The sequence below is a fragment of the Rhinatrema bivittatum genome, chromosome 9 (genome assembly GCF_901001135.1).
Source record: "Rhinatrema bivittatum chromosome 9, aRhiBiv1.1, whole genome shotgun sequence".
Taxonomy (NCBI): domain Eukaryota; kingdom Metazoa; phylum Chordata; class Amphibia; order Gymnophiona; family Rhinatrematidae; genus Rhinatrema; species Rhinatrema bivittatum.
This window is the reverse complement of record NC_042623.1, coordinates 34,426,319-34,451,391: the sequence shown is the minus strand read 5'-3', so window position 1 is coordinate 34,451,391 and position 25,073 is coordinate 34,426,319. Positions and strand designations below refer to the sequence as shown.

The 25,073-nt window shown below is 44.5% G+C and overlaps 1 protein-coding gene across 4 annotated transcripts in view; it reads left to right on the top strand.

Moving 5' to 3' along the window:
• The first annotated feature begins 260 nt into the window (after positions 1-260).
• Positions 261-25,073, top strand: part of ODF3B (outer dense fiber of sperm tails 3B) — a 44,449-nt gene continuing 19,636 nt past the window's right edge. Inside the window, exons 1-4 of one of the 4 annotated variants that reach the window (XM_029616637.1) lie at positions 286-385; positions 9,532-9,708; positions 9,965-10,037; positions 11,674-11,853. In XM_029616637.1, coding sequence (XP_029472497.1) covers positions 11,745-11,853 — 109 coding nt within the window. In that variant the 5' untranslated portion in view covers positions 286-385; positions 9,532-9,708; positions 9,965-10,037; positions 11,674-11,744. Of the gene's footprint in view, positions 386-9,531; positions 9,709-9,964; positions 10,038-11,673; positions 11,854-25,073 lie in introns of all 4 variants that reach the window. The other 3 variants (XM_029616640.1, XM_029616636.1, XM_029616635.1) reach the window with 3 other exon arrangements.

Below are 25,073 nucleotides of genomic sequence, written 5' to 3'. Positions count from 1 at the left end.
AAAGACGGGGAATAAAGTAATTGGGCAATGAGAGAATTGTGACGGAAAAACAGATTGAAGAAATAACGGAATTTGGAACTGCAAGAAGGCGCCAAAGTCCGGAAGATTTCAGTCTGTCCCCCTCCTGCCTGTTGGTGACGCCCCAGCGCGCATAAGAGTCGGAGAGCGCATGCGTGGTTTCCAAGTTCCGGAGCGGCGTGCTTCGCTGTTGCTAGGTAACGGTTGGCAGGTGCCGGGAAGATGGTTGCTAGGAGAGATGTAAACAATGGTGCGGGTAAATCTCAGCGCGTGCACTCCGCAGGGACAGTGCAGCGTCCGCCGCCGCGCGCACATCCGGGGCACAGAGACCCTGCGCCGAAGAGCGTTCCGCGGACCCTGCTGACAGGTGAGTCCCCGCGGCTGCCTCCGCTCCCGGGCACGTTCTGCAGCCGCTGTCAGTCCTCATGCACTAACTGTCCATACCTCTCCCACTGTGCCCGTGCAGGACTCTCAGCATCTCAAACTGTCCCATCGCCCTGCTGTGCCACTGTCCCCACCAAACTGAAAGGAATTGAAGTGCCAGGTTTCAGCTGTCTGCACAAACTCCATGTAAAGCCAAATAAAACAAATCCCGCTTCAAGATAGACATGTTACCAGTTTTCAGTTAGCACCGACTAAAAGATAACAAAAACATATCACTTCAGCAAACTAGGCTTATCCACTGATTTTTTTTTTTCCAGAATTGGAAGATCCAGTATTATCTTTACCACATTGCATGCATGGATTGTAGTTCTGATTTCTCTGTTGATGTTCCCTATGATATGCAGAACTGCAAGTCCATGCATTCCTCGCGTAAAGCCAATACTGGAAAAAAATTGAGCCAGTAAAGGTGACCATAACCCAAACTACTTTTAGGGTAAGATATATCACTACAATTTCTGTAGGTATGTGGAAAAATATGTGCATGTATACTGGATAAGTGATAGCTTAGACAGAAAGGGATGAATTAACACAGGTTTGTGTTGATATATTTCTACTGATTTCACAAGGATTTTTGTAAAGAATTTCCAATTAGTGAATATAAATTAACTTGTCCAAAAGGATACTACTACCATAATTGGGTAATACAATGTATCTATTAATACAACAATAAAGGTTATAATAATTACAGCACCTGTGATACATAATGATCTACTAGTTTCCAGATTTCCTGAAAGTTTCAGCATCTATTAGATGTAGATATTATTCATTTTATGGGTACAACAATTTCATATTTGATGCCATTTTAGGACACTTACCACAGTCACAATGTTTAATAGAGGTGTTGAATTAAAGCACGTAACATGGATTTATCATCAGTAGTTTTTGATGAAAAAAATAGTAGATTCAAGGAAATATTAATTATATGGAAGGCATCACCTCAGAGGGATTTAGTTTCCTAGCTGTATCAATGAACTGAACAGCTGTTGAATGAGTAATACTGAGCTTAAGGTGATATCATGGAATGTCCGTAGTATTAATTATCCCATACATGAACCAAGATTTATTATATAAGCTAAATCTAGAGAATGAGTCCCAGACTCAAAACTGCCATATAATTGACCTGGACACAATAGTCATAACACTTATTTAACAACTAGCATTGATTAAAAACTTTGTTACCGAACCTAATGGCACCTGTGTAAACTGTTAGATTTTAATAAAATTACTTTTTGTGCCTTACTGTAAACCGTTGTGACGGTACCCACCTTAATGACGGTATAGAAAAGATTTAAAATAAATAAATAAAATAAATATTTAAATTCTTTGTGCACAGATGTCGCTTTCATGCAGGAATCCATTGGACAGGGCTGAACTTGTTAAACTGAAGCACAAATGAATGAAACACGCTAAGAGCATTCCTTTACTTTGAAGCAAAGGGGTGTAGCTGTTTTGGTCAGGAAGGGGGCATGTTTCAGATTCAGAAAATCTTTACTGCTTCTGAAGGGGAATGAGTGGCTTAGTAGCCAGAGAGCAATATCTGGTGATTGCATGCTAGTGCCTTAATATTGACTCTGTAATCTGATCATGAAACTGAAATGTAATGCTAGGATGTGACTTGAACAAGGTAATGGATCCTTATCTAGACAAGTCTGCTATTACAGACATTATTGCTACTGCTTATCATTTCTATAGCACCAGGGGTAGGCAACCTCCAATCCCTGTGGACACCAATCTGCTTGGGATTTCAGGATATCCCTAATGAATATGCATGAGATATATTTGCACACTGGCATATTGGCAGCTGTGGTTGTATTTATCCCGGGGAGATTTGGCGTCTGTGATCCATGCGTTTATTGTGGATAGAATTAATTAGTGTAATTCATGTTATTATCATGGGCTGCCAGCAAAACCTCTTAAACATCTGCAGCTTCTTCAGAGTACGAACGCTAAGCTGTTAGTTGGGACTTGGAAGTATCATCATGTTACTTCAGAGGTAAGCAATTCCAGTCCTGGGATGCCACAAAGAGGTCTGGTTTCCAGGATAACCATAATCAATATGCATGAGCTATATCTGAATATAATGGAGGCAGTGCATGCAAATCTAGCTCGTGCTTATTCATTGCGGATATTATTTATATCCTGAAAAACCAGACTGAAGTTGCCCATTCCTGTTCTTTAAGAGCTTTACTGAATATCAGAAGAGGCTAGGATCAAAATCACTGATTTTTAAGTGCGTTCATCAGAGTCTTCCTGAATAGTTGGCCAACGCATAGACTAGGCATGAGCCTGTTTGGGTGCTAAGGTCTTCCCAGCAGACTTTGTTAGGGCTTCCTGCTTTGGCTGATCTTAAATTGATCCTTACCCACTGTACAAATTCGGTATTAAGGCCCGGTGTAGGTAACCGCTGAGGTAAGGACTCAGCTGAACTATGTGAAATGTAGGAAATCTATTTATTTAATTATTTTAAAACATTTTGTGTACCACTGATACAAAGTGAGATCTAGGCGATTTACAGAATGTAAACATACATAATTAAAAACATAAAATAACAATACGAAGTTATCATAACAACATAGGACTTGCTATACTTTTTAAATAAATGACATAAAAAGAATATCAGTTGGAGTGTGATGTGTTAAAAGCAATGGACCATAGATGGGTTTTTAATTTTTGTCTGAATTCTTTGGAGTCGGTCAGGAGTCTTAAGGACGCTGAAATGGAGTTCCAAAGAGATGGACCTGCTACTGAGAAAGCTCGTTTTCTGGTTAGGTCAAGCCTAGCTGTTTTGGCTTTTTGCTTCAGTATTTTTAGGGGAGTAAGTCGGAGATGGAATGCAGGCTTGGGGTGGTCTTAGGGAAGTCTTGAGTTTTATCTTAAGTGAAGTTAGTGCAGTGAAGAGGTCCAGTTCAGCAATGTTGTAGCTGTGTTTTGCGTGTATGTTTTGTTTTGCAAGTTGTTTATATGATGTTTGTGTTATTTTAAGAGATGTACATACTTTGGATGATTTATTGTAATCTGTAAAGTGATTCATAAATGCTTTTAAATAAATAAATAAATAAATAAATAAATAAAATACATATCCTGAATGCAGTGTTGTTATTTTTATGTATTGATATGATTGTTTTCAGTATTTTAAGACCATACCTCCTGCTGATGTCTTCAGGTGAAGGTCAAGTAACCGTTATATAAATGTAAGGAGACCCCCAGATTTGCCTCTTACTAGAGTAGTTGCCCTAGGTCGAGTGGAATCAGTATAGTCTGGACTGACCCTGCCCCGTGAGTGATGCCAGATTAGAGTAGGGAGGCCTAGAGAAGTCTTGACTCTCCCCAGTGAGAGGTGTCTTAGGTATGACAAAAGTCCTTGGTTCAGTGAGTGCAGGGGGAATCCGGAGAAGTCGGAGTGATGCTGGTGTGGACGTGGTGAGGGGGTGCCTGAAGATGACGTGTTCCTGTGCCAGGAAGGTGGCTGGCTCCCAGATCTTGAAGGAAGGGGGAGGAGCCTTGGGTTGAAGAGAGGGAATTCCTAAGAGACTGCTCCATCTATACCATTTTCTAGGTTTTTGAGACAGTATGATAAAAAGTGTGTGTGTCTGTGTGGGGGGGGGGGGGGGGGGGGGGGACATACAGCTAGGCGTGGGTGACTGATCACTTTCCAGTCTCTTTGTAGTTTAAACTGATCAGCATACTTGTGTTGTCTAGATGGAATTTGAACCGCCAGCCTTTTTGAGGGCAATTTTCAAAAGCCATTTGCTCGTGTGAATGGCTGCTTAGACAGGTAAATTGGCTATTTGAAAACTGCCCAGCCTGTATGCAGGTAACTTTACCTGTGTTTTCCTGGCGTCGTTCCCAGGGTTAAACTGGTTGAGGCAGTAACATGCAGGGAGGATAACTTTAAAACCTAAGGGGTAGATTTTCAAAGGGGTACGCGCGTAAGATACACGCGTACCCCCCGAAAACCTACCCAACCCCCCTAAGCCCGCTGAGCCTATTTTGCATAGGCTCGGCGGCGCATGCAAGCCCCGGGACGCGCATAAGTCCCGGGGCTTGCATGGAGGGGCGTGTCGGGGGCGTGTCGGGGGACGTGCCGGGAGTGATGCGCCATTTCGGGGGCGTGTCGAGAGTGACACGGCGTTTCGGGGGCGGCGCCGCAGGCGTGGTTTTGGCCCGGGGGCATGGCCGCAGCCTCCGGACCAGCCTCCAGACCAGAACATGGAGTGCAGCAGCCGGCCCGGCGCGTGCAAAGTTACGCCTGCTTTCAGCCTAACTTTAGATAGGGCCGGGGGGATGGGTTAGGTAGGGGAAGGGAAGGGAAGGTGCAGGGGGTGGAAGGAAAGTTCCCTCTGAGGCCGCTCCGATTTCGGAGCGGCCTCGGAGGGAACGGAGGCAGGCTGCACGGCTCGGCACTCGCAGGCTGCCGATTTTGGGCAGCCTTGTGCGCGCCGACCCCGGATTTTAATGGATACGTGCGGCTACGCACATATCTATTAAAATCCCGCGTACTCTTGTTCGCGCCTGGTGCGCGAACAAAAGTACACATGTGCGCAGATTTATAAAATCTGCCCCTAAGCACGTACGCCAACATACACATATATATGGGCATGCGCAAATCTACTGTAGTATTTTATAACCTGCACATATACAATGGGCCGGATTTTAAATGCCCTGCGTGCGTAAATCCGGCCGGATTTACGCACGCAGGGCCCTTGCGCGCCGGCGCGCCTATTTTGCATAGGCCACTGGCGTGCGCACAGCCCCAGGATGCACGTAAGTCCCGGGGCTTCGTAAAAGGGGCGGGAAGGGGGCGTGTCCAGGGGCGGGACCTGGGGCATGGCGCTGGCCCGGGGGTGTGGTCGAGGCCTCCGGACCAGCCCCCGGGTCGGGTGATGGTGCGCCAACAGCCCGCTGGCGCACGCAGATTTACGCCTGCTTTCAGCAGGCGTAAATCTGGCAACAAAGGTAGGGGAGGTTTAGATAGGGCCGGGGGGGTGGGTTAGGTAGGGGAAGGGAGGGGCGAAGGAAAGTTCCCTCCGAGGCCGCTCCAATTTCGGAGTGGACTTGGAGGGAACAGACAATGCGCGCCGGGCTCGGCACGCGCAGGTTGCACAAATGTGCACCCTCTTGTGCGCGCCGACCCTGGATTTTATAAGATACGCGCGACTACGCGCGTATCTTATAAAATCCAGTGTACTTTTGTTCGCGCCTGGTGCGCGAACAAAAGTACGCCCTTGCGCAAATTTATTAAATCTACCCCAATGTATGCAGGTTATAAAATACACATAAATGTACTCAGATACATACACTGGATATAAAAACTACGCAAATACATTACTTCACTTATTTGGACAAGTTCCGAGTTATGCAGCTAAGTAGGAGCACTTATAAGAATAAGTTCTGATTTATCCAGCTAAGTAGTGACAAATCCACTACTTATCCAGATAAGTCTAAAACGTGCTATTTATCTGGCTGAGTCAGATAGCCAGAAAAGTCTAAAAAACGCTACTTATCTGATTATCTGTCCTGATGGATAAGTAGCATTTTAAGGCTTATCTGCCTATGGTGAATTGGAACTTGTCCAGATAAGAGCCATTACTTAGAAGGATAACTCGGAATTTATCTGGATAAGAAGAAGCAAAGCCGCTACTTAGCTGGATAAGTCAGAATTTAGCCAGATAAGTGTGAACAATTGGTAAATCCATGCATTTTTACTTCCAATTTTAAAGTTATATGCGAGTAGACACATAAATTAGATGCATTTACCCCCATAAGTTGGCTTTTATGTGCATAGGATGGAGAGATTTTCTAACATGCACACAGCAATGAAATAACAAGTTTTAACATTTAGTCTGCTAGTTTTCACAGTCCATCTGCAGACCATCAAGACCCTCCTGGCTCTTCAACTTGAATTCCCCCCAGTTCACCCAGACCTCCCACCCAGCCAGTATTTCACTTTTATGGCATTTATGATCACTTACTTCAGATATTGAGGATTAAATATACGTGCATAAGCTGCCTGATTTACATGTGTAAATTGTTTAAAAAATAGCAACTTACTTGCGAAAATGTTGGCCCCACCCTGGAATGCCCCAGTCCATTCCTTTTTTATTCGTGCACCCTTATTTATGCATGCATGTTTGAGATTTATAAAATATCATATATTCACATATATGCAATTTCACATGTGTGCAATTTTTTATGCATGCAACTTTTGAAAATTCACCTTTTTTCATGAGAAAGGTACCCACAGAGAAAGCAAACGTCAGTGGGTCCTTTGTCTTGGGCACTTTTCAGAGGGAACGTGCACGCTTACAAAATTCCGCTGGGAAGAGTTTGCAACAGAACACAGAGTTTTCAAAAATTGTCCTCATGATGAAATCTTGCAGTAAGAGATAAGATAGCGGAAGGACTGAGATATTTCCAGGAGAACGACACTACCAGGTGTTCTGCACAAATGCTGTGGGATTCCAGCAAAGTGGCTCTCATAGGAGCAGTGACTTCTCAAGCTTCCGCTGTGATTAAAGGTTAACACGGCAGCCACACTACTTAAGAAAGCTACAGGTCCTACTTTGGGCCTGAGATCAGAATTGTAAAGTTTAGAGAAGCGTTTTAGGAGGGTCCCTTCTTTTGCCAACCTTCAGCCTTCAGAAACCGAGCAAAGCTAAAATTTGAACTGAACAAAATTTTTCTTTCTTAAAACTGAATTATTAGTGTGCTATAGCAAAAGTAGATTTTATCCCCACGAGAAGAGCAGTAGTAAAATGTTATCCCATTCGATGAACAATTGAAATGTGGAGAGATTGATTGCTGCTTTTAGGGGCTTGATTACCAACCTGAGCTAGTCAGTGAAGAGTTTGCTGGTCCCTGAATGTGGCAGAAACGCCAAGAGGTAGATAAAGGGCCTTACTGAGTTTGTTAGAGCACTTCCTTCCCTCTCCATGAGGAGAACTGGCAGTGGATAATCCCAGTTGCAGCTCCACAAACTACTAGTGTTATTAACAAGCTATCAGATCCTGAGATCCCCAGGATCTCATTCCTGCAGCATGTTGTAAACATTTCAGGGAAATTCGGTGCCAAAACGTGCAGGACTGTATAATGAGAGTTTGGAGAGAGGGGAGCTGCCTGACTTTACCTATCAAGCCATGATAACTTTGATACCATAAAAACTCAAAATTATAGACCTGTTTCCCTTCTGAATGAAGGGTGTGCAGGTCTTTGTTTGTTTTGTTTTCATTTCACTGGTAGAGAGGGCTCTGTTTCATTTTTTTAATTTTTGTTTTAGTGCATGCTATTTTCCAACAGCAAAAGATAAAAGTAGAGAGATCCCCCCCCCCCCCCCCAGGGCTTCTCCCCACCCCAATACCCATATGTGTGTGAGGTCCAAAGGGGGCAGGATCGAAGCCCCAGTCACTCTAAATGGCGCCAGCTGGACCTCCGTGCTATTTTGGAATTCAGCACTGATGGGCCAGCAGCAACTGGGGATGGCCCCGCCCCCTTTGGACTCCGCCCTGTGGGTAAGAAGAAATGGGGATAATGCAAAGTCTGGGGGCTTTGTCTTTAACTTTTCTAGTGGGTTTAGTCGGTGGGGGGGGGGGGGGCCTTTGAAAATACAACAAAAAAAGAAAAAAGAAAAATATTTAATTCATTTTTCTTTTATTTTGTTTACAATAATGAAACAAAAACACATCCATATTCTGAATGTGGATCTAAAAATGTTTAGACCAAAATATTAGCAGAGAGACTTCACAGAATGATCAGATCTGTGTTATCCACTCAGATTAAATGGGATTTATTTAGTGGACAATCCTCTGTTGATCAGCTTTCTTGTGTGAAAGGTCTCTTCTTTCATAGAAAAAAAGAGGCTTGGTATCATTAGATGCAGACAAAACATTTGACAAGTGGAATAGGCATTCCTGGACAAGGTCCTAAGGGACATTTTGTTTAGGTATTCAGGGCAAGTAATCTGATGCAAAGGTAGTAGCAAATGTTCCTCTCTAAGGTATGAACCCAAAAGATGAAACTCACCAACAAAGTGAAAAAATATATAAATCTAGATGGGATCACTCTGTAAAATTATTTCTCTATATGATGTGAAGGGAAAACATCATACTGGTTCTGCCTTTTTTTTTTTCACAATAGAAGTTGCTTGATATCATTTATTTTCCTTTATAAATCTTTAGTTTTTTACTTTAAACCACAGTGTGCCCCCTCACCATGTATTTTTCTGTGCTGTAAGGACACACCACATTTCATCTGTGTACAGGTACATGCTATGGGTGTCTGCTTTCCCCGCTATTATTTGTAACTCCTATTGAACCACCAGTTATAGGAGGAAAAAAGGCTCCAGTAGGAGGGGTAGATGATAAGCTATTATTGTATGCAAATAGCTATACTTATATAGAACTAGAATATTGCAACAGATAAGGACTGCAAGGGCCATCTGGTCTGCCCAATTTACTTAAGGACCCTCAAGATTCAGGTAGAATATTTAAAGAAGCTTGTAGAAGCTTTTGGGGACATCTCAATTTATAAAGTTAGCGAGTCAACCTCTGACGTTCTGATGCTGAACAGGGACTCAGAGTGGGTTGTTATTCTTAACCTGGGTACGGCTAGGATGGTGTCCAAACTGAAATATACAAGGGTGAACATAAGTGAGAATAATAGACCAAGGTAGGTTGCTATGGAGCAAGAGACTTTAAAAGCACAAAGGTTGCAGTTGAAAAGGTGGGTGGGAGAATGTTATGTTTGATAAATATTGAAATTGTAGAGTTGTGTTTTATGTGTCGGAATTGTAAGCCAACTTATGAATTATTGGGAAAGGTGGTGATATCAAAATGAATAAACCCTTTTAACACTTTTAGACAGGATCTGTCAAGACTAGAGCACACAGGGACAGGGTTGGAAGTCTGGCCATTGGGGCCTCCCAGGAAAGATGTAAAACATCTCAACCCCTCATGTCTCCCTGTCTTCTCTTGTCAGGAGGAACCTTCATTTGAAAGGATCTGTGAATAAGCTATTGCAAGTATTAAGCATTTCACACCTATTTTCATTGATAATACTCTTTAATCCTTCTAGGACCTACGAGGGGAATTTGACTTGGCTGCAAGAAATTTCTGAAGATACTTGCAGCTGAAGAGCCTGCCTGGCCAAAAGGGGTTTTCTCAGGAATGTTTCCTAGCTTAAAACAGGCTTGGATACATTTGGGTTTTGGGGAGATTCTGGGATTGCTTTAAGGGATTACAGTCTCTTGGGGTGAGGATCTGAGAATGTGGGTCAATTGAAGTTGGTATGGGAGGAGTAAGGGGAGTAGTTTTAAAAAGATTGGGACAGGCCATTGACAAGGTGAATGGACCATACGAGAGTGTCAGATACTAAGATGGTGTCTTATAAATGTTTTCCTGTACTTTATTGGAACAGAACTCATATTAACAGGATGCTAGCCTAGGACTGCTGGAGGGGATGTGGACAGAGTGGGACTTACATTTATATGGTTTGGTTTTGCCCACAGGTTCAGAAGTTATGGGAAAAAGTTGTTAATTTTATGGCGCATTTGGTCTCAGAAGAGATCCACAGAGAACCAGGTCAGGCCCTAATGAGTACTGATACAGAGGGAAGGGCCAAGGGACAAATATTCGGCAGTGGTTTGTTACGCACATTCTTTGCTGTAATCTACTGCACTAATTGTTTATTTATACTAATGTGCATCGCATGATAAAGCCACTACATTGTACTATCTCAACAATTCTATCTGCAACACGTCTTGCTGGAAAAGCATGTTGTAAATAAACAGTGATGATGATACCACTATTATTGGTGCAGAGAATATTTCTGAGAAACTGGAAGGTGATCAGGCTGGACTTCTTCAGAGATGGGCAGATCATGATATCACTAACTGCTTCACTGGAAGAGCCCATTACATATGTGAAAAATTTAATTAATTTCATTTCACAAAGTTTGGGACAGAACCTTATATGTCAGAGGACTCATTGGTCCCTCTGGATTATGCAGTAGATTTAAGACGTGCATTATCCAGGTATTGGGACTGTGTGCACGTGTTGGTGTGTGTGTGGGTGGAGGAGGAGTGGGTGGTGGGAAGAGGTTCAGGAGAAGGGCTTCTGTAGTGGAGATTGCTTTCTCTTGCTTCTTTGCATACATTGTTCTGGAATATGCGACTGGTACAATAACTCAAGATGTGTATTGGAGCAATTTTTTTCTTCAATACAAATTATTGATTATTAAAAAAAAAAAAAAAAAGTCAATTTACCATACTATTCAAACGAACAGAATGGCTGCTAGGCCCCGTGTGCTCCATATGATCCAGCAACAGCAGCCCAACTTGTGCAAGCACCGTCAAGCTCCTGTGCTGGTACCTCAGGTGTGACGAAGGAGGAAATCTGGAGCACTTCAGCATCAATAATGTAGTAATGGTTCCGAGCATGGGTCTTGGGAGATCAGCACCATGCTCGTTGCTATCACTGTGCTGCTCCTGTTTGAAGAACTTGGAGCTCCCTATAGCCTGTAGCTCTGGTGCAGGAGAGGCACAGTTGCTTGCACAAGTTGTAGTGGTGTTTCTTGGAACTTTCAAGGAGCTGATGGTGGTTAGAGGTGCAGTGATAGCCTGCTTGCCCATCCCCAGGCTTGGTAGGCAGAGAAGAAGGAAAAGACAGAGGTGGGGAAAGAAGAGAAGACAGAGGGCTGGGAGCAAGTGTGAGAGAGGGAGAGAGAGTGATAAAGGGATAAGAGAAGGGGAGAGAACGTGATGAGAAGCAGGGATGAGATGGGGAGAGAGCATGATGGAGGACTGGGGCTATGAAAAATGGAGAGGTGAAAGGCTTTGAAGGGTATAAGAGGATGAAAAGTCAGATAAAGGCGATGGAGAGTGATGTAGAGCTAGGAGGGAGAAAGGGATAAATGGCGTGCTGGGAGGTGATATCAGCGAGAGGACAGAGAGAAATGGAAGGCTGAGAGAAGAGATGAGGAATATGGGTAAGATAGATAGGACAGAGTGATGAGGGCTGGGATAAGGGATGAAAGACAGGGTAGATTAAGAAATGGGGTTTGGATGAGAGTCAGAGAGAGGATTTTTTTGTACAGATTCACAAACTTCTGCTTGTGTCTTAAAAACGAACTTCTCACAGGCAAATCAACAAATGTTGGTTGATAAGGATTGTGCTAGACTAGAGGACTAAGACAGATGTCTCTCTTGTTTGGTCGCAGTCACAGCCTTCATGCTGAGCCCCTCAGTCCCTACCTCGCCTGCAAGCAGATAAATCCAGCAGAAATACAGCATGGGCACAGATCCTTGGGTGGGAACATGGAGGCCTCACCGGGCCAGAGGGCCCATTGCGGCTATGTACGGCAGCCCAGGACCCAAGTACGGCCTTCCTAGCAACACAGGTGAGTGCTGCAGCCAAAGCCGATGCTGAGGGCTCAAGGAAGGGATTAAGATGTGTTTTACGAATGCCGGTATATAAAAGCTATAAATAAATAAATAAATAAGATATCCTGTTCTTGCACAAGATCTCTCTCTCTCTCTTTCTGTCGCGACCCCTCTCTGTACGGCTTTCTTTCATCTAGTGTTGCCAACTCCTACTTGAAGAAAGCCACTAGATCCACTGTGAAAAATCTGAAAATTGGGTAAAAAGTAGCTGAAACCATGCTCTTGCTCTCTCAGAAACAGACACACAAATATTCACAATCTCTGTCACACACACTTCCTTAGAAACCCTCGGACACACACGCGCTTTCTCAGATACTTGGACATGCGCACACTGTCTCGGACACACACACTTTCTCTTTTATTTCTGACACACACACACACACACATCTACTATTGCTCATGTGCTCACTTAGTCCTTGGACGGGCTAACAGCATCATCATGTAAAGTTCTGTGCTTGCCGCCAGTCCTCGCCAAGCCTGCAGCAGGCACCTTTACGCTTCCTCCTCTCTCTTCAGGACATTCACGGTGGGGGTGTCCGTGGCCCACTGGACTGCCCTGCTCTGACTAGTATGACAGAAAACTTCCTCTCACTACCAGCAGCACAGCAAAAAAAAAAAAAAAGACTGAGGATAAAACATAGCTCTTTCCTTGTCTTCTGTTCTTCTGCTGCTGTCCGTCTGTCGTACGGTGATAATAAAGTTGCTGCAGCTCTTGGTTTATTTGTGTTTTTTTTCTTTCTCCTTCTAGCAGAGAGAGAGAGCTGGGCTGTTCAGATTCTCCGGTGGGGGACAGAGGAGAGACTGAACCAGCAGAGCCTGTTCTGAGGTGTGAGGGGCTGTGGTGAGAGGAGAGAGAGTGGAATCAGCCAGCATTACACTCTATAGTCAGACGAGGTCTCGCTCTCGTGCACTTTCCTGCCCCGTTCTAGACAGAGGAGGGCTCACGCTCCTGCACTTTTCTGCTTCCAGATATGCTCTGTAATTAGGGAGCCAGGTGGAAATTTTACAGCTGTGAAAAAGTCCCTAGACTTGTGGCTAAATTGTCCAAAAATAGCTAAATTAGCTCCCTGTCTCATTCACAGTTCAAAAATCTCCATTTGGTTCAAAATGTCGCCAGCCAAATTTAGCTACAAAATAGCTAAAGTGGCAACACTTCTTTCACCCTCTCAGTCTCTCTCTCTCTCTCTCTCTGGTGCAGATTCAGGAAACTCTATTGGCATTACAATTTGTGTTTGTATTGTGAAAGTAATACATAGAGGGGTAAATTTTCAAAGACCGAGGGCGGATTTAATAAGCTTTTCCCCCCTAGAGAGTAAATCAGATCCTCAGTCACCTTTTACCTGGGTAAAACTAGAATTAACCTGCATACGCCAGGCATATTGTGAATTTTCATTCACCTGCACGTACACCCGTCCTTTCATAACCTGCACAAACCTGGCTGGAGGTGGGGAGGGGGCAGGCATTGCATGGATATATGGGTTGGATGTACACCCCTACCTCACATTTTCAAAAGGTCTGCACAGAGAGACAGCCTGCCACGAACACCCCCAACTTCACACTCCCATTTTGCAACCTATACATGGATAAAGCGGTGCGGCAGCTGTGTTAGTCCACCTGAATGCATGCGAATACAGGTCAATTAAATAAAAATGGGTATAAGGTGATATCTTATTTATTTATTTATTTATTTGTTGCTTTTATATACCGACATTCGATCGAGATCTCACATCGGTTTACATATAACTAAACAAATAAGACACGATCTGCTTATTTTACATTGTAACATGGTAACTGATAAGAACGAACATATGACTAAACAAATAAGACACGATCTGCTTATTTTACATTGTAACATGGTAACTGATAAGAACGAACATATGACTAAACAAATAAGACACGATCTGCTTATTTTACATTGTAACATATCTTATCATCGGCTTGTGTGTTCAGACAAGGTCATCTTTTGCTCTAACCTCATTTTATTTTGAACTGAGGAAGGGAGTATTAGCTCCCAAAAAACTAGTCAAGAAATGGATTAAATTAGTGCAATAAAAAGATATCGCCTTATTTGGGGGGTTTTTTTGTTTATTGATCTTTATTTCGTCCCACCAACATCAGATTAGATTTAGCATAATTAATTAAAAATCCAGAGACTGCCCCAAACCTCTCTATGAGGTCCATTAATGCTGGTAATGACCCCAACAAGTTAGTCAAATATAATAAAGCATCGTCTGCATATAGCAAAATTTTATGAGAAATGTTACATGTAAATCCAACAATCCTCTTCGAGTTTCTAACAGCCTGAACCAATGGTTCTATTGCAAGGTCAAATTATAACAGGGATAGGGGCATCCCTGTCTTGTTCCCCTACCAATTATAAAAGGTGCCAAGACAATTCCATTAGCCAATACCCTTGCAGTAGGAGTCGTATACAATGCATGTATCCAAGAGATAAACGTCTCTTGAAGGTCACGGTGTTTTAAAACAGCGAACAAATATGATCAGGAGAGGTGGTCGAAGGCCTTATGTGCATCCACTGAATTCACAGCCCCTGCTACTGCTTTTTGAGAGGCCAGATGTAATATATTAAACAATCGCCTTGTATTATTTGTAGACACCCTCCCCTTAATAAACCCCGTTTGGTCCTCAAGGACCAACGTAGGCATAATGCCTTCAAGTCGATCCTGAGAGATTTTTGCCAGAAGTTTGATATCATTATTAATTAGTTAGGTCTGTAAGAGGAACACTCCAACGGATCTCTAGTTGCTTTGCAAATCAAGACTATGAGGGCTTCCATGAGGGTACCACCCCTGGCTCCAGGGGTCCTTAGATAGTTAAATAACTCACACAGATAAGGAACCAACTCATCTATAAATGCCTTATAAAATTCTAATGGATAATTAACCTGGCTATGTTGCCTTTTCTCTCTCCTGGGTCACCTGTAACTCGGAGGATTTGCCAGTTGAGCTCTATATTAGCCAACACCCTGTTTTTGGGACTCTCCCTATTGCACCTTTGTTTGAAAACCCAATTTGGGGGGGCGCTGTTTGCATCCAATGTGAGAGGACGCATGTCGGCTCAGCTCCGTCCCCTCCGGGCCTGTTAACACCCGAAACAAGCTTTAATTACCTTACTTTTTTGGCGATTTAACTTTAAAGAATAACTGCTCTTCACAACTAGCTCTCGCTATGACCAGCAAGCGGAAACCGACAGATCTCCGGCAGTTTTCCTACAGGAAACTCTCCCCTGACTTAGGCCAAGATGGCGCCGAGAGCAGGGACGTGGACCTGGGCTGCGCAGGCGATTCGGCAGATGGGGTGCGTGATCCTCCAGAAAATGAACCGGGTACTTCAACCTCGGCACTTTCCCACGAGGAAGCCAGGCGTTGGTTTATGGAATTGAGAGCCGACATGAAGCAATATAAAATTGATATAATGGCGTCGGTGGCCGACCTTAAAGAGGATCTAGCAGCCTTGGGAAATCGGGTAGACGAGACTGAAAATCGTATTGATGGCCACGGGGATGCCATCAATAGCCTGGCGACCCGACAAGACAAAGCTACCGCTGATTTAAAAGCGCTACAAGACAAAATTGAGGACTTGGACAATCGAGGAAGGAGGAACAATGTGAGGATCAGAGGGGTCTCTGAAACCCCCGAGTATGCAGAAGCGCAGCAGATTGCCGCACAAATCTGCACCTTTATCCTTAATGAGGGTGAAGAGGGCCAGCCGGGGAGCACGGATGCCCCTTTAAAAATCAGTTTTGAACGCGCTCACCGAGCGTTGGGGCCTCGCAGGGACCAACAGCCCCGTGATATTGTTCTTTGTTTCTCCAGCTTTCCATTAAAGGAATGTGTCCTTAGAGAGGCAAGGCAACTGAAAACTATCCAGTGGCATAATTGTCACATTTCTCTCTTTCAGGACTTAGCACCCCTCATGCTTAAAAAGCGATATGAACTGCGTGAAGTGACAGCTGCTTTGAGAGATCGGGAAATCCGCTATCGATGGACATATCCCTTCGGACTAACTTTCCAATACCAGGGAACTACCTACTGAATTGTTTCTCTAGAGGACGCAGCAGCAATCTTCCATAAGGCCCAGCTGCCTATATCGTTTACCACTTCCAAGATGGCGGACCGTCCACCTTCTCGTGACACAGCTCCAAGATGGCAGAGAGCTGGGAAGGGCGGCAAGAGGCTGCGCTGCTAGCCAGAGGGCACGGGATCACAAACCTCTGAACCTGACTGAAGGAGAACTGCTTTTACAGTCATCACTCTTCTCAGAAGTGTTATAACAGTTCTTGTACACTACCTGATGCATATCGCTGCAGGTCTGGAGTATGTAGTGCACGTTCTTGTTTGATTACAGTTGTGCTGGTTATTCATTATGTATAGCTCATACATAGCATCCATGATGTGCGCCAACAGCACTGGGGGGTTTCTCTTTGTGATTCTATATCAATATTAACAGGCATGGGCTCGGAGGGGGGTGGGTGGGATTTACATGTTTATTCCTCTGCTTGGATGGCCGCAGATCCTCCAGATTTAGTATTCCATAGCAGGACTTGGAATACAGCAGGATGTACAGGGCTCATGACCGTTCACATAGGTAGCGATATTAGTGGGAAGCATGAGAGGTTGAGGTTTGGCTATCTTTGGTGGGAGTTTGCAGCACGAGGGGTGGGGGAATCTGGGATGCTTGAATGCAGGAGGGGTCTGTGCGATACAGAGGTTACAACCTTACCATATTATGGCGTCTAAACTATTGTCCCTGAATGTAAAAGATCTTAATTCCCTCCAGAAAAGGCAGTTGTTCAAGAGAGAACTTACTAGGCAGGCAGCTGACATTATTTTTATTCAGGAAACGCATGTTAGAAAATCACATGAACATTTGCTAAAATTTCCACGCTTTTCTACCTCTTTTTGGGCTGCTAGTACGCCTGAACATAAATACACCGGGGTGGGTATTTTGTACTCCTCCTCATTTGTCCATGAGCAGATCCTGGTGGTCACGGATCCTCATGGCAGATATATACTTAATAAGATCAAAATTGATAAACGGATCTTCACTATTCTCAATGTGTATTTCCCCAACCATCACCAGGTGTCTTTCATAAACCAACTGTGTACATTATTGCATCGACATGCAGAGGGGGAGGTGGTCGTAGGAGGCGACTTTAACTTTGTATTGGATCCCACTAAGGATTCCAGCTCTGGTATTCAGTCCCATATAGCGGCACGGCGAGCTTGGTATGGTGCTCTGGATAAATGGGGATTGGTGGATATCTGGCGGACTAGACATGACCATTCCCGCTCGTATACGTTCTATTCCAACCCCCACTCCACGTATACTCGCATTGACTATATCTTCCTATCTGCCTCTATGCAGGCTAGAGTACAGAAAACTGATATCGATAACATTACATGGTCTGACCATGCCCCTGTCTAGGTGGTTTGCAATCTGGAAGATCTAGGCGGTGGGCTTCGCACATGGAGACTCAGTGACAGTCTCTTTAAGGACCCTTCCTTTACAGCAGCCATCTCAAAACAGCTTCAGGATTATTTTAGTATTAATCAAACGGAGGGTATGTCACCCCTTACAGTCTGGGAGTGCTCTAAAGCAGTAAGTCGGGGTTCTTGCATTGCCCGGGCGACTTTCTGCAACAAAGAGAGGGACGCCCGTAGGGCTCAACTAAACCTGGAACTCACTGACTTAACTAGGCGGCATAGCAGCACCCAATCAGGGCGGCTCTATCAAAAATGTCTGGCGGTGCAGGCTCAGCTAAGGGCGTTGGAAGACACGGCTATTAGCCACTATTTTACCCTTCTTAAACAACAGTATTTTGAGGGAGGTAATAAGGCGGGCAAGCTGCTGGCTAGATAGCTGCGTGCAGCCCAAGCTCAGACGATAATAGCCAAGATAAAGGACACCCAGGGCCAGGTCGTTACCTCTTCGGAGGATATACGCCAGTCATTTACCGACTTTTATTCCAAACTTTATTCCTGTGACAAGACCATTGCTCCTGATACTATTGACGATTATTTATCATCTATCGCTTTGCCCCAGCTTACCCCTTTACAAAAGGAGGTCCTAGATAAACCCATATCACAGCTGGAAGTGTTAGCAGCTATCAAGATGCTAAAAGCTGGGAAGGCCCCAGGGCTCGACGGCTATACAAGTATCTACTATCGTAAGTTTGCCCAGATATTAGCTGGCCCACTGAGCCTAGCGTTTAACTCCCTACTGGAGGGTTCAGAATTCACCTCAGACGCTAATACAGCGGGCATTACAGTGTTGGCCAAACCGGGTTGGGACCCCACTCAGTGCAGTTCATACAGGCCGATATCCTTAATTAATATTGATTTGAAGATATTGGCCAGAATATTGGCCGCCCGGTTGAATGGGGTTTTGCCGGGACTCATACACAATGATCAAGTGGGTTTTGTCCCGGGAAGGCTAGCAGCGGATAATGTCCGCAGGATAGTGAATATTATAGATCTGGTACACCATGAAGACCTCCCAGCTATTCTCCTTGCACTGGACGCTGAGAAGGCCTTTGATCTTGTCCATTGGGACTTCCTTTTCCACACATTACAGGTCATGGGATTTGGGACCTCCTTTATTGCTTGGATTCGTAAAATGTATGCTCATCCCGCGGCCAGAGTTAAGGTAACGGGAGCTAATGTCCTCAGTTTATGATTCAGAGAGTGACTAGACACTAGACAGGGGTGTCCTCTCTCCCCTCTCCTGTTTGCCATCTTTCTTGAACCGTTCGCTAGCCGCATTAGAGGCAATGCGGGGATACGGGGAATTTCCAAGGGTGGTGCCCATTTTAAAATCTCCCTCTTCGCTGATGACGTTATGTTCACCCTCACTGATCCTGAAGTGTCGTTGCAGGGGGTTATGGATGAGTTGGGTGAATTTACCGCACGTTCAGGAATGAAAATCAACTTTGAAAAGTCAGAGATACTTAATCTCTCTCTGTCTCCTAATGTAGTCAAGGTCCTACAGGAGAGGTTCCCTTTTAAATGGGCCATCACATCTCTAAAGTATTTAGGGGTCCATTTGGGACCGCACACTGACTTATTATATGAATTAAACTATCGTTCCCTGCTTGTTAAAATTCAGAGCGACGTGGATAAATGGTTAGAACATACCCACTCCTGGTTAGGTAGGTTGGCCATTATTAAGATGAATGTGCTGCCTCGTTTTCCTTATTTTTTTACCACGATCCCTATATATCTCCCTGCCATTCTGCTCCGCAAATGGCAACAACTACTGGGGCATTTCATATGGCAGCGTTGGCCCCCTAGGATAGCCAGGGCCACCCTGTTTCAGGCCAGAGCTCGGGGGGCATTACAAGTGCCCAACCTCGTTTGGTATTACGGTGCAGCACAACTCAGGGCGCTAGTTGCTTTCCATGCCCGAGGCGATATCCCGCAGTGGGCTAAGTTGGAACAAGCATACTTGGCTCGCTTCCCAATAGATGCCCTTCCCTGGCAACCCCAGTCACTTTGGGTAGATAATCTACCCATGACATATGCTCTGCGCACTACCATGAAGATATGGCGACGATGGAAATCGGTGCTGGTGGGTCCGGAGCGTTTCTCCATGATGACCCACCTATTTACTAATGTAGTGGTACCTCTGCGGGACTGCTCCATGGCCCACCAGCAGTGGGTGCGGGTGGGGGTTTTTAGACTGGGACATGTTTATCAACAGGATGCCATGGTTTCACATGAGCACCTACGTGATGTGCATGCTCTCGATACAGTTGACTTTCTTCTTTACGCCAAGGTATATCATTTCACGCTTAAGGGGATTCGGGAGGGACTGATCAGATCTAAGGGCACGCTTTTTAAAATGTTTTGTAAAAATGCCTCCACCCTGCGGGGAGTGATTTCCAAGATAAATGCCCTCCTAAATAACCGAAAGCTAGGTTCGCTTCGGCACCAAACTTTATGGGAAGAGGACTTTCAGACCTCCTTGGACGATGAGGATTGGGAACAAATCTATGCAGCTGCACATAAGTGCTCCATTTCCACGGGACTTCAAGAAAATTGTTATAAACTGATATACCGGTGGCATTACTCGCCAGTCGCCCTCCATAAGTTTATCCCAGACATCCCCGATACTTGTTGGAGAGGGTGTACCACTAAGGGTACTTACTATCATATTTGGTGGCAATGTCCCATCGTAGCCAAGTGCTGGAAGGAGGTGTTTGCCTGGTTGTTCCAGATTCTGCAATACCAGCTAACAATTGAACCTTGGCATGCGCTGTTGGGTTTACCACTAACAGAAACTTCACAATCCGCACAAAAATTGGCTTTACAAGTTTTTATTGCAACACGAGCGGAGAATGCTCTCTATTGGAAGCAAAAAAACACACCACCCTTAGCTAACATTATGCAACGCTTACACTCCTACTATCAGCTGAACAAGCTTACAGCCTTACATCAGGATCGCATATTAGCATTTCAAAGAATTTGGAAACCTTACTCGGACTGGCTGGAGGCTCAGAAGGTCTGTTTGACGTAAGCTACAAGAGATCACTGGAGCAGCTGGAGGAGCATACCACGAAATTCCTGGAGATGGTTTTCTGCCCACACTTTCGAAAACAGTGACTCCTCACACCCCATTTGAATATCATATCTGCCACGACTGCCTTTCGCTGGACACTCCCAAATTGCCACAAAGATGAGGACTGTTACTTCTCGTGCTTAGACTTTAACTATTTTCATATTTACTTTTCAGTTTGCAATGTTGTTTGGCTAAAAATCTTGCTGTGCGCTGCCCTGTGATCTGGTTATGGGAAAGGGAGGGGAGGGTATGAAAGGGGAATTTTCACTTAGGAGAGTGAAACAAGGTATACCAGTTGCATACATTACCCATGATCAATATAGTACACTGTTTGTTACGTGTGCCTTATATAGTGGACATTTTCATATGTTTTCGGATGCGTATTCTGTGTTATGTTGTTCACTACTGGTTACCGATAAAAACCGTTTAAATACAAAAAATAAAAATAAAAAAGAAAACCCAATTTTATCCAGTTTTACCTTTTCCCCAACCTTTTGGAATTGGAGGGATAAGGGCTTAGTCTTTGTCTCTCAATTGTGGGAGGTCGATGCTTTCATAGATTTTTCTGAATTAATGGAGGAATATGATGTAGACCTAGGCTTGAGGGCTAACTTTCTTCAATTAAGAGAAGCTTTAGCGCAACATTTTAATCTGGCTGACCCTTTGCAACCCTTGACTGGAGTGAAAGCTTTTCTGATTGACCCTGGAGACAATCATATGGGGATAGCTATGTTTTATAAAGGCCTTTTAAGGGGAAGGTATGGCTCTTCCACTGTGCCCTCCTTGAATGCCACGTGGAACAAGGATTTGGGATTGGAACTGGGTACTCAAGCCTGGAAAAGTATCTGGCTATCAGCTCATCATATAAATATTTGTGCCAGAAGTACTGAACTTATGGTTAAGCTGCTCCATAGAACATATCGTACGCCAGTGTACTATTCTAAGTTTACCTCTGATTTGAGTTCTGTGTGTTGGCAGGGTTGCGGACAGATGGGAGTGTATGTACATATGTGGTGGTACTGCCCTTCTGTGAGTCAGTTCTGGTTACTGACATTCTCAATATCCCGGTTCATTTTATGCCTTTGTTGGGTTTGTTGGACAGATGGACAGGTTCGCTTCTTCCTCAAAAATTTCGTAAGCTGGTGTTGCACTCACCAACCGCGGAACCCCTAGGCTGGCTCCATTTGCCCGGCAACGCCTCCCTGCCGTGGGTCTTTGGCTTCAGTGGCCTGCCTTTCCTGTTCAACTCTGCTCGCACTCTCGGACGCCAGGGCTCTTCAGCCTCACCAGCGCATGGGACACCCCCAGCTTCCGGACCCGCCCAGGCTTCCCCTGGGCATGCGCGGATGGTGCTGGCCGCAATTTAAAAGGCCAACGACGGCAAACCTGTGCCTGCCCCGGAGGATGACGTCATCATCTCGGGCCTATTTAAGGTTTGGGCCATACCCAGACAGCTTGGCAACGAGTCTCCTGCGTTGCTTCCTCTCGTGATCCTGCGCTACTTCTGGAAGGACTTCGATTCCAGTTCCTGACTCCTGTTCCAGTTCCTGACTCCTGTTCTAGTTCCTGGTTCCTGCTCCTAGTATCTTTTCCCCTCGGACGGATCTCTCTGTCTTCTGGACCTCGGATCGGACTTCACCTTGTCTGCTAACCACCAGCCATTGGCCCTCGGTCTGGTCGTCACCTTGCCTACTAGCCACCAGCCATTGGCCCTCGGTCTGGCCTTCACCTTGCCTACTAGCCACCAGCCATTGGCCCTCAGTCAGGCCTTCACCTCACTTGCTAGCCACTGGTACCTGGACCTTGGTCTGGCCCTTACCTTGCCAGCCAACCATCTGCCTTTGAACCTCGCTCCGGCTACACCCTCGGACCCTCTGAACTTACGCTAGTGTATCTCCACAGGGGCCCACCTAAGACCAGCCGGCCCCGGTACCCAAGGGCTCAACCTGCAGGGGACGTGGACTGGTATTGGCTAAGCTCCAGCTGGCCCCTGTCTTCCTCCAGCTTTGCCTCCTGACGTTGGTGACCTGCAGGGGGTTTCCCCCTCAGGTAGCGTCAACACCAAATCAGGCTAAGGGTCCACATTCTACGTTGTGGTTCCTACAGTTGGTTGGACAACTGTTGCTGGCAGCACAATTGCAACTTTTTGGAAATTTCACCCTAACATGGCTCATTGGAAAGCACATGTGCGAGAGATGGCTGATTTGGAAAAGATTCTGCTTGCCTTAAATGGGGAATCTTTTAAATATGAGAATGTTTGGGGTATATATCATCAGTATTATGGTCATTCCAGGTCATATCTACTCATTGTAATATACTGTGAATAATTTGAAATATCTTCTGGGATTGCTTTTGAAACTCTGTATGTGCTGCATTCTTTTCTCTCTGTTGTATGCCAAAACATTATGCTAAATAAAGAGTTCTAAAAAAAAATAATTCTAACGGATATCCAGCGGGGTCAGGGCTCTTCCCTCCCATCAGCACCTTTATGGCCCGTGAGACCTCATCTAGAGTGACATCTACGAATAACAAGTCTGCCTCTTCTGCCTCGATACAAGGCAGCCCCAGAGGATCTGAAAAGGATGAAATCACATGTTCTTCCTGATCAGGTTGCGCCTGGTAAAATCTAGTAAAATGTGATGCAAACAATTTATCAGTGTCTGTGGGAATTTGCTTAATAGTCCCTTGGTTAAAGCCAAATACCACATATTATGGAACTATCCCTCCCAGCCTGTATCACCTTGGCCAGCAGTGAACCTGCTTTACCCCCATGTTTATATCTTTGCCATGAAAAACGCATTCATTTTTCAATAGCATCAACTTGCAATTCTTTGAGTTCATTCCTCGCCAGGCCCAATTTTTTAAGTGCCTTACGGGAGCAGTCGGATTTGTGTTTCTACTCCTAAAACTGGATTTGCTTTTCCAGCTCTGCCTGCTTAAGTTTTCTCTGCTTATATTGATAGCTCGCATATGAAATCATATGCCTTCTGAGCACGGCCTTCAAGGATGCCCATCTCAAAGTAGGATCGAATTCTGATGAGGGGTTCTGCACATCAAAATCTGCGACAATCTTGTCTCTGAAATCTTTCTTTCCCAACAAGGATACATTAAGCCTCCAAGGTCTGGAGGTACTCATGGGACCACAGGATTAAAATGAGAAACTGCATGATCTGAGATTGTACACATTAAGATATCAGGTTCTAAAACAGAAACAGCCATCAACCTATTGCAGAGAAAAAAATCAATCCGGCTGATGTTTGATATCTAGGGGAGTAAGATGTGTAATTTCTGCTATTTGGGTTCTTCTCCCTTCAAATGTCTATTTATTTATTTATTTATTTATTTATTTTTATATACCGAAATTCTTGTAGGGACTACAAATCACTCCGGTTTACATAAAACGAAAACGAAAAACTGCCCAACAGAGAGAGGGGCTTTACATAGAACAGTAGCACCGATGGAACAATATAACTGGATGACAATTAAACATATTAAACATAGTGATAAATAAATATTATAGCTTAACATAGTAATAAATAAAAATTATATTATATGATATAATCTATACAGTCTACCAGATTAAACATATGCATTAGGTCCTAAAACCCACTCCCATGATCAGTTTGATAGCCCCTCACTCCGGATCTGTCTAAGACTCTACACATAAGTTCAGTCCCCTCCTATACATAACCTTCTTGTGTCATGTCCCACTAGGACTTTCCATATTTTGTTTTAGAAGTCTGCCTGGCCTACATTGGGCCCATAGATATTAACATAAGTAAACAATTGCCCATATAGGTTCCCCTCCAAAATCTGGATCACTTCAAGTTCTGTGTACCTGCAAGGATAGACTTTTATGTACCAGAATGCAGACATCTTTACATTTAGATGAAAAAGAAGCAACATACACCTGGCCTACCCAAGCTATTTTAAGCTTCTCATGTTCGTGGTCCATTAGATGTATCTCCTGCAGAAAAGTTATAGCTTCCCCTTTCTGTTTTAGAAATTGCAGTAACCTGCATCTTTTTACGGGGGTAGCTATTCCACGAACATTTAGAGATATAATTTTAATATCAACCATGTTCAAAAATCTGTATTGTAATAGCATACAATACAGACAGAAATTGTAAGCCCGTAGTACCACTGCTTTGTATCACTCTCACAAAACATGTTGAAACTGAAACAATATCATCATAGCTGGACTTTGAGCAGGTGCTTTCTTTTAACAAGTCTCCTTTCCCCTTCCTGACTCCCACCTCTATCTTACCCCTTTTAACATCCCCACGTCCCCTCCATTTTTTTTCTCTTCCCCACCTACCTTTCACACCAGAACCCCCTCTTAATCCCCCTTTACTCTGTACCAACATTTTAGTAATCATATTGCCAACATCCTTCCCTTCCCCTCTCTATCCCTTAACCACCGTTCTTCTGCTGCAGTCCCCCCCACCCCAACTCTTCCCCCTGCTCCAACAACCCTTCCAATTAACCCATGAACCTATTAAACTTTTCCCCTCATGTCACCTTCCCACTCAGAAAAGGGCTCTGGTGACTCGCACAGATCTTATTAATAACCTTGTCAAAAAAGGTACATATATCAA